At 38.7% G+C, this 10604-nt stretch overlaps 1 protein-coding gene across 1 annotated transcript in view; it reads right to left on the bottom strand.

Annotated features, from left to right (window-relative positions):
- Positions 1-323: 323 nt before the first annotated feature.
- COPB2 (COPI coat complex subunit beta 2) overlaps positions 324-10604 on the bottom strand; it is a 31093-nt gene continuing 20812 nt past the window's right edge. The window contains exons 15-22 of the mRNA XM_060149737.1: positions 10319-10526; positions 4405-4515; positions 3156-3370; positions 1691-1783; positions 1422-1602; positions 1167-1235; positions 943-1014; positions 324-689 (exon numbers count right to left, since the gene is read on the bottom strand). Coding sequence (XP_060005720.1) covers positions 594-689; positions 943-1014; positions 1167-1235; positions 1422-1602; positions 1691-1783; positions 3156-3370; positions 4405-4515; positions 10319-10526 — 1045 coding nt within the window. The 3' untranslated portion in view covers positions 324-593. The remainder of the gene's footprint in view (positions 690-942; positions 1015-1166; positions 1236-1421; positions 1603-1690; positions 1784-3155; positions 3371-4404; positions 4516-10318; positions 10527-10604) is intronic.

The raw sequence follows: 10604 nt of genomic DNA, 5'->3' as shown, positions 1-10604 counted from the left end.
CGGTAATTTAACTAGAGCCCAGCTTAATGAGGTCAGAGGAGCTGGAGTTTCAGACCCTGATTCCAGAAACGGGTACCTACCAGACAAAGTCAGGGCAAGGCATAAGAAAGCTACATAGAGAGGAATAATGCCATGAGGTCAAGGAAAATGGTTTAGCACGGATATTCAGTTCTAAGAAAAATGTGATTGATGGTATTTGAAAATACTTATTCAAAGAAAAGAGAATGCGGGCTGATCCCTAGGTGAGGTGTAGTTTTGGCTCAGCCTTCTAAAACTAGAATCCTATTTTCATTATGCAGAAAGGAAACTTTGAAGTATCTTCATTAATTCAAAAGATTTTATGAGATATGGTCTTAATGACAGTATGAAAAAAATCAAAGCGCACAGCAGTCTTAGTTAACAAGGAAACATTGTGATTTAGATGCTGCACATAAACTCCTCCGAAGATGAGGGCATTGTGCTCCCAGTGGGCCACAGCATCTGCATATAAAAATCTAAGGAGTTTCTCAGAGTCCAAAGCACTGTGGTCAGGGTGATGATCAATACCTGTCCATAATAATGATCTGTTTAGTTGAGTAAATGGGAAACATTATTCAGTCATCCAAAATATCTTCATCCAGGTTGATATCTGTTGTGTCAATATCTTCTAATTCCAAATTATCCAAATCTACTTCCAGTTCAAGTAAACTCTGCAAAGAAAAGGAAGAGGGTGAGTTATATAGTACTGTGTTAAAGCAAAGTTATTAAAGAAGAGTTATCTGTGATTCATGAACCAAAGAGAACTAAAACAACAGTCAAAAGGGGGCACTTTCTCATTTCAGAACCCCTGCTCTGAAACTGATTACATCACTTAAAACGCAGAGGCCTGCACATCCTGCAGACATTTGCGAGGAGGGAGGGTGAGGCTGGGGTCCAATAGGAAGTTGGGTATGATGTCCGTACCTTTTCTTCTTTGTTGTCTGTGTGGGGGGCCACAATAACAGGAGTAGGAGAAGCAGGTTTCCCATCAAGTTCCTGAAAACCCAAGTAGAAACACACATAAAAACAAAGGAATCTGTTTAGGAATTTGAAATTTTTCCCGAAGGGAAGGCAGACGAGGATTAGGAAGTGGGAAATGGTACTTAAAATCACCAAATCTCAGCCAGACTTTCTCATGTCTGACTGACCTGCTGAGATGCAGATCTTGAGGGCTGAAAGCCTTTTGCCTCTTCCATAACATTTCTTTCTTCATTTGGCTATCAGAGAATAAAGCAATGATGAAATGAGATATTCTGAAAGCGTAATTCATCTATAAACTTGGCCTAAATCCCAGATACTAGCTCCTAGTCGAACCATAATCTATGTGATGCAGTTCAAAACCTTAAGTCGTGAATGCCTTTCCACCCCATAGTCACACGGGATGAGGCACCCCAGGCACTCACCGTGACAAGTGGGTATTGTTTGGCTGGCCACAGGTCAGCATGTGTTTCCTTCACCCATTCTTCTACAACGAAGGCTTCTTTTAACCCAGGAAAAAGGTTTTCATACTCTGTTGGATCAGCAAGGGATTCTGCTGCTTTCTGATTGACTTTTGAGAGATTTTCTCTCCAGAGTTTCACCACCCTATTACAGATATCATAGAACCATTGGGAGACTGTTAGGGGCTCTGTTTTTATCTGAAACATTTCTTCCTAAAATGAAAAGTCTGTACCTTGAAACCTGACTGGGTAAGTAGGTCCGTGCCAGGAAGGCAGCTTCTGGCAGTCGTCCAGTTCTAATCAAGAGCTCCAGGCAAGCATCAAGCCTAAAGATTAAAAAGGAGAGGCACTGTTACCAAGAATAAACGCTATAATAATGGCACTTAACACATTAAAGAAATGTGGGTTTAGTGCTGGCAAGTCAGCACTCCCTCTCCAACTCTCACACATACACCTCTTTTCTGTCACTGAGCCACTAACTTGTCATCACCAGTGTGTTACATAACGGACTCCAGGAGTGTGAGAGATTTTTCAGTCTCCTTAACTTCCCTAAGAAGAATCTAAAGGGGCTTTTTAAAACAAGGAAGCTTAGATGAGCACATTTAAGGGCTTCAGAATATGAAGAGCAGAAACTTGGTTTCACAAATACAGTTTTGAGGGCAGCATCTCTGACATGGACTGTGCTGGACAATCCAGTGGTGCCCAGTAGGAAAATATCCAGGTGTCCCTTTTCTTTTTTTAACTTTTTCTTGGGTAAGTTTGATAAAGTGGATAACATGCTTTAGAACTCAGAATTTTTTGGATTTTAGGAAATACATATACCATACGTTCCATAATACCCTCAGCATCAGAGTCACACACATCAGTATTCTGCTATAACACATGAACACTAAATGCAATAAAAACAAACCAAGTGGCATAAAAGCAACTAATAATAACACTTCAGCGTTTAGGCCAAGTTTTGCCACCAAATAAAATATTCTCAGAATGTTTTTGGGTTTTTGAGTTATTGATAAGAAATAGTGGACCTATTCTTACAGGTATATAAATTTACACATACATGTGTTATAAAAAACACATTCAAAGTTTCTATGATTAAGTGCGAGGTTTAAAAAGTATGTAGGGCAAAGTTAATGAATACTTTTGTGTTTTATTTCATCATATGGTCAACTAGTGATCTGATATGCACTAACTGCTAGACTTTTTAATACATGACATTTTTATGCTTTACAGTTGAAATCAAATCTAAAAGTAACTGGCATCCTCATCCGCCTTATTTTTGTTGTAAGCAGATCAGAATTATTCAACTTGGGTAAAATCACCTGCCTTTCAGGTACCAAATGAAGCAAGCAGCCCAACAGCCTCCTGCCTTCATTAAATAAAATACCTTCGCCAGTAAGTGGCAGGGCTGTTGAGAAAGGGGTTTACCACTTCTCCCAGTTGAGCCTCCCTGAGCAGCTCCTTTTGCTCGAACATCAGACCTAATGTTAGTGGTAAGAGCATCCTTTGCTGAAGAGCATCCTTTGAGTTCTTCCAAAGCAGCACTGTCCTCCTGCCTGCTCCCGTCAGCGGCACCACTTGGCCAGGCATCAGCGCTCTCTCCAGGGTTCCTTCTTCATGCTCCTCTCCAAAGACCACCCCTGAAGTCAGTGCTTTATTACTGTGCCCACCTCTTTTAGACCTTGGGTTAATACTTACTTGCCCTGTAAAAAGTAGCTCATGAATGCCACATTATTCTTGCCGTCTCTCTCCGCACCCTCTGCTAGCTTGTTCACCATAGTAGCATTTCCAGAGGCAGTGGCCAAAAGCAACAGACCCCCATAATCCTGTGCATGGTGCAGGCACTCCTGGGCTAGGCCAAACTGGCATTTACTAATGGCAAGTTCAGCAAGTTGTTTCCACTTCTGTTCTGACTGTAAGAAAAGAGATTCCACATTAAAATATCTTTTAAATAAACATTTGAATTTCCAACATCAGCGTTATTCTGTTAGTCTGAACATTACTGTAATAACAATTTTATATTTTCTATAATTATAAAATACATATTTTATGTATACTGAGCTGTGCTTAAGTAGGTTCTATCAAATTAAGAACGGAATGACAAAATGTATAATGAGGAAATTGAAATTATTCACATACATAAGATTAATTCAAACACAAATTTAATGCTGCATGTGAATAATCATCAGCCCATTATATTTTTATTTTGTAATTACACAGTGAAACTAAAACTAACGAGTTTTAAGGTAATTAGACTAATTATTTTAAGGAACGATTTAATACCATTTTTTGAAAGCAGAAAAAACTTTTTATGTCCTTAAATATTTAATAATAAATATTATTTCTGTCATTTGTAGCTTCTCAGAAATCAAATAAAATACTGCTCATTTGGATGATCTTAACATAGCTAAAATTTATTTAGTACATCTGAAATGAATTACCAGTAAATGCTAGACTTAAACCACAACTGGGAGCCCTCAGTATACAAAATATACAACGATCCATAAAAATGTCATCAAACTGTCTCAAAATGTCAAAACCCTTCTTTAAAACCAACATCTTCCTCACTAGTTTGGGATATTGGCAAATTACTACTGTGTCTGCATCCTTTTAGAGTTCCAGACTCCTTTATCTACTATTTTCTAGCTTTCCTTCTCTTCCAAAACAGATCTCATGTAAGATTAAAAAAACCCACTTTTTCTTAAATTAGAATGCTAAGAATATATTAATAAGAATATAATAATATATATCTCCAATATAATCCATTTAATTTATGCAAAGATAAACGTAATTCATTTTTTAAGAAGACCAAAGAAAGGCAACAACCTCACCAAAATGAGTCACTAATTTGCATTTCAGAAAACTTTAAAACACAACTTATAGTAAACACATGTAAGTACCTACTGACCCTTCCATCAGTTACAAAAAATCATAAATTAGTACATACCTCTGCTTCCACTGCTAATTGGTACGCAATTTTTAGTTCTCCAAGCTGAAGAGCAAGTTCGAAGCGATGCTCAGGGTCTGTGGATACTGTAAGAGCTTGCTGCTTGAAGCCCTAAACAGATAAAATACGTGTTTATGTACAGAAAAACCTGTGTGTGTAGTCTACGTATACAGTGCACACACATGGCAAACAATCCATTGCTCTCTCAAACTAAACAGGCTGCTGACATTGGAAGCCCCATTACTTAAAGTAACAAATAAAAAATGCTCTTCAATTAGAAGACAGAAAAATTAAGGAGTTGTTAAATTAACTGGTAAAAAACAGGGCAGACAAAATTCAGTCACACAACATCTACTGTTTTCTAAGCAGTGGGAGCTGACCAATGCTTGATAAACTCAAGTAAAACAACAATCAGTAAAATTTAGAAATGTAAAAGTAAACGAATGTCAAAAAGAAAAGGATTTTGGAAAGTTGACTGAACAAGAGCCACTTCAAAAAGAGAAAGACAGACACAGTGGTGTAAACCCAGCTGTCCGTAATCTCCGAGCTGGGCCTTAGAGATCTAGTCCAGTGCTTCAGAGAAAAGGAAGTCGAATGTAAAACCTTCCAATTTTCTATCATCTGCAGGTCATTTAGCAAACATTTTGCTTTCAGGTCCTGATATTGATCTGGTGTCATTACCTATGCCTTTACTGTTGGTCTCATGTCCAGTTTACTCATGAGCAAGTATTCCAGAGCACAGAAATCTAAAACTGCCTTCCCATGCTCCAGTCATCAGCAACAAGCTTTTAAACCAACTACTGTAATTACTATATTAGCCTCTCCCCCAAGACAAACAGGGCTGATGGGGTCTGCCCTATGGGTAAGTTCTTCAGCTCCAGGGATGTGGTATATGAGACTTCCTCAGACTGAGAGTGAATGCTCTGTTAGGGGGTGGTCAGGAGGGAGAAGCTGGACAGCTGTCTGAGTTCTGTCTGGGTAGATATTCAGCATTGCTGTATCACTGTGTTTAAAATAACTTCCCAGACTATACAAGCTGCCCCTCCCTCCATTCTCCCAGGAGTACAATGTAACAAGGCATTCTGAATAATCTGCATTACTCCCTTTCTTCCCTAGCACTGATGTAGACAATATAAAATCCAAGAGTGGAGGATGGAAGATCTATAGAACTAGTCAGATATAGGTGAGGGCAAAGCAGATGAAATGAGGTGGGCTATATACACTTACTTCTGCTTTCCTGCAAATCCCCACTGAAATGACACTTAGGGGGTTCTTTTTTAAAAGCATAAACTCCCAAGGACACACATAAAGGCAGCAGAGACATGAGTAACAATTTTGGAAGCTTGAAAGCTGGTGGAGGAGTACAAACATTCAAGTTAAAACACGAGAGAGGACTAATCCCTAAATCAGGAGTGAAGACAGCATAGAAACAACCTGATTCACACCTCAGAATCCCCAGAGGTGTCTTGTGAAGGGTAGTGCTAAAACCAGCAAATAAACAAAACTGCCTGAAAGTCTATATAAGAAGCCGTTAGATACCCCAGGTCCCCACTCCTCTCCCTGCCCTGACCTCTCGACACACACAGAAGACAGGAATCTTGTTCTTTGGAGAGAGTAAACTAGAGGGTCTCCAGTCTGAGGGATCCCTGCACACCAAGGGATCCCTGCACACCCAGAAGGAGTGCTGAGTGGCAAAAGGAAAACAGGAGATTATAAGAATAGATGTTGACACTAAATATTTGAAATACTAAATACTGAGACACCAAGTCATACTCTGCTCAGCCTACACAAGGATGGTGATTGGGGAGCTTCTCTGTAAACTAACGAGTCAAAGGGGTAAGACTTAAAAATGCTAAAATGTCAACGAGGGCCATATGCCAGCCTGAACAGTGCCTGGTACAATATTAAGTGCTCATTAAATTCACTAAATGAATAAGTGAAGAGTCATTAAATTCATTAGATGAAGATACTGATACTGATTGAGGCTCCCCAATCAAAAGGCCCAGCCACATCACAGCCAATAAATTCACCCATAAACTCAGATCTTTTGACCTGCTTCTTAGACCTCCACTCTTAAATGAGTGCCCAAAGATCATCAGATACCTGAGGAAAATCTTTAAAAGGAAAGACAGAGATCAAAATGAACCAATAACAGCAATCTGAAGAAAGCATACCACATAAGGGGAAAAGAAAACTCAACAACAAAAACTATCATTCATACCCTTACAGAGGGTATGAAGACAAACTCTGATCCATAAACAATATTTAAAAAGTCCAAGAATAACAAAATGAGAAAACCAGTGCAAGAGGTCCAACATCTGAATAACAGTTGCACAGAGAGAATATAGAAAACAAAGGAAGGAAATCAACAGAGAAATGATTCAAGAAAATCTCTCAAAAATGAAGGAATGACCTATACAGTAATGATGAAAAATCTGAACGTGAAATCAAGAAAACACTCCCATTTACCACTGCAACAAAAAGAATAAAATATCTAGGAATAAACCTACCTAAGGAGACAAAAGACCTGTATGCAGAAAATTATAAGACACTGATGAAAGAAATTAAAGATGATACAAATAGATGGAGAGATATACCATGTTCTTGGATTGGAAGAATCAACATTGTGAAAATGACTCTACTACCCAAAGCAATCTACAGATTCAATGCAATCCCTATCAAACTACCACTGGCATTTTCCACAGAACTAGAACAAAAAGTTTCACAATTTGTATGGAAACACAAAAGACCCCGAACAGCCAAAGCAATCTTGAAAATGAAAAACGGAGCTGGAGGAATCAGGCTCCCTGACTTCAAACTATACTACAAAGCTACAGTAATCAAGACAGTATGGTACTGGCACAAAAACAGAAATATAGATCAATGAAACAGGATAGAAAGCCCAGAGGTAAACCCACGCACATATGGTCACCTTATCTTTGATAAAGGAGGCAGGAATGTACAGTGGAGAAAGGACAGCCTTTTCAATAAGTGGTACTGGGAAAACTGGACAGGTACATGTAAAAGTATGAGATTAGATCACTCCCTAACACCATACACAAAAATAAGCTCAAAATGGATTAAAGACCTAAATGTAAGGCCAGAAACTATCAAACTCTTAGAGGAAAACATAGGCAGGACACTCTATGACATAAATCACAGCAAGATCCTTTTTGACACACCTCCTAGAGAAATGGAAATAAAAACAAAAATAAAGAAATGGGACTTAATGAAACTTTAAAGCTTTTGCACAGCAAAGGAAACCATAAACAAGACCAAAAGACAACCCTCAGAATGGGAGAAAATATTTGCAAATGAAGAAACTGACAAAGGATTACTCTCCAAAATTTATAAGCAGCTCATGCAGCTTAATAACAACAACAAAAAAACCCAATCCAAAAATGGGCAGAAGACCTAAATAGACATTTCTCCAAAGAAGATATACAGACTGCCAACAAACACATGAAAGAATGCTCAACATCACTAATCATTAGAGAAATGCAAACCAAAACTACAATGAGATATCATCTCACACCAGTCAGAATGGCCATCATCAAAAAATCTAGAAACAATAAATGCTGGAGAGGGTGTGGAGAAAAGGGAACCCTCTTGCACTGTTGGTGGGAATGTAAATTGATACAGCTACTGTGGAGAACAGTATGAGGGTTCCTTAAAAAACTACAAATAGAACTACCGTATGACCCAGCAATCCCACTACTGGGCATATACCCTGAGAAAACCATAATTCAAAAGGAGTCATGTACCAAAATGTTCATTGCAGCTCTGTTTACAATAGCCCGGAGATGGAAACAACCTAAGTGTCCACCATCGGATGAATGGATAAAGAAGATGTGGCACATATATACAATGGAATATTACTCAGCCATAAAAAGAAACGAAATTGAGCTATTTGTAATGAGGTGGATAGACCTAGAGTCTGTCATACAGAGTGAAGTAAGTCAGAAAGAGAGAGACAGATACCGTATGCTAACACATATATATGGAATTTAAGAAAAAAAAATGTCATGAAGAACCTAGGGGTAAGACAGGAATAAAGACACAGACCTACTAGAGAATGGACTTGAGGATATGGGGAGGGGGAAGGGTCAAGGTGTGACAAAGCAAGAAAGTGGCATGGACATATATACACTACCAAACGTAAGGTAGATAGCTAGTGGGAAGCAGCCGCATAGCACAGGGAGATCAGCTCGGTGCTTTGTGACCGCCTGGAGGGGTGGGATAGGGAGAGTGGGAGGGAGGGAGACGCAAGAGGAAAGAGATATGGGAACATATGTATATATATAACTGATTCATTTTGTTGTAAAGCGGCAACTAACACACCATTGTAAAGCAATTATTCTCCAATAAAGATGTTAAAAAAATAAAAAATAAAAATAGTGCCAACTTCACAGGCACTGTATCAGGAAAAAAAAAAAAAAAAGAAGGAATGAGTTTCCAATTAAGAGAGCTCATCTAATACCCAGCAGAATGAACAATAATTGACCCCTACACCAAGGCCCACCATCATGATAACATCACAGAACAATAGGGACAAGACCCAAAAAACTTCCAAAGAGAAATAAACAGATCAGGTACCAAGAATCAGGCATATAAATGGCTTTAGACCTCAACAACTAGAAGCTAGAAGGCAGAAGGCAAAATAAGAGTTTCGTCTTCAAAATTCTGAGAGAAAATCATCTCCAACCTAGAATTCTATATCCAGTTAAATAGCCAAATATGTTTTAAGGTAGAACAATGGCACTTTCAGATAATCGAGGTCACAAAAAAATTTACTTGCTATTAATAAATAACCCTTTTCTCAGGAAACTACTGAAGGACATACTCCAGCAAAATGCGGGAGTAAACCAGGAAAGATAGGGAATATAGGAAACAACAGATCCAACTCAAGAGAGCCAAAGGGAAGCCTCAACACGATGGTGAGGGGATATCCATGATGAGGGCAGAAACCAGTTTAGCCTGAAGCAGACCGAACATACTGAAAGGAGATTTCAAGGAAATCTGGAGAACCATCAGAGTAGGGAGAATAACCCTAAGCACATAGAAAAATAAGCAAAGTTTTAAAAAAAGAAACAATTATTAACTCCAAGGAAAACTAACAACTGCAAGAAGAGAAAGCTATTGCCATAATATATCACATGGCTCAGCTATGAACAGTGTTTACACAGCCACAACAATATAAACGATGAATACCAATTTAATCAAAATTATGATGTAACTATATTCGGAGGATAAGGAACAGGAATGTGGCATGTATGTGGTAGAAGCAGGTGGAGTGAAAGATAAATTCCTCATCTTGTATAGAGTGGAAAGTCCCAAGATATGCCCTAAAGCTGAGAAACAGCAATATAAGCATGTTAGACATGTGAAAATAAATGTCAACAGAGTCAGCTAAAAGAATTACAAGTGATTACCGCTAGGGAGGAGAAATGAGAGAGGGAGGGCTGTTTTTTTCCTAAGCCTTGCAAAACGTTGTACTTTGTGCACATATAACTTTGAATTTATACTAAAAAGTGCTACATTAAGGAAAAGGCTTATCAGTAATGGTAAATTTTATGTATATTTTACAAAGAGAGAGAGACAGAGACAGAGAGAGAAGCCAGCTAGGATAGAGAAAAATGCAGCACAGAAATGAAAATACTGATAGAACGGAAAAGCAGTCTACAAAAAGGGAAGACTAGTAATCACCTCCAACATTTAAAGAGGATGCGAAGGGCAATGAGAAAGGAGGAGGAGGAGTGTAACAAGTGACTTAAATTTACAAGAGAAATTTCATTGCCATAAGGAAATCAGTGGCAGTTAAGAAATAAAGTTCTTCAAATTTGTATTACATTCTTTCAAATTGCTGGTTTTCAAAAACACACACAAAACAAACAAACAACCCCCACCCCCTTACCTGCTTTTCCAAGAAGTGAGCAACTCTGGTCCTCTGCTCTTTGGGAATGGTTGGAAGGACCTTATCAGCCATGCTGAAGTCTCTCCGCATGACAGCTGTCTGGTATTCCAGCACTGAAACCAGCAGGGAGTAGCTAACGATGTTGAGTTCCTTATCCCCCAGATAAAGCCTGTTGTCTTTAGGAATATAGCCCAGGAGATACATCGTCCTGTAAGAGAAACGGAAACTAATTTAGAACTAAGCCCAAGTCAGTACATACACACACTCTCTCTCTTGCAGTCACTCA

This window comes from Lagenorhynchus albirostris, chromosome 5 (assembly GCF_949774975.1).
Source record: "Lagenorhynchus albirostris chromosome 5, mLagAlb1.1, whole genome shotgun sequence".
Classification (NCBI taxonomy): Eukaryota; Metazoa; Chordata; class Mammalia; order Artiodactyla; family Delphinidae; genus Lagenorhynchus; species Lagenorhynchus albirostris.
The sequence above is the reverse complement of the archived record's forward strand: the minus strand, read 5'-3'. Positions and strand labels throughout refer to the sequence as shown.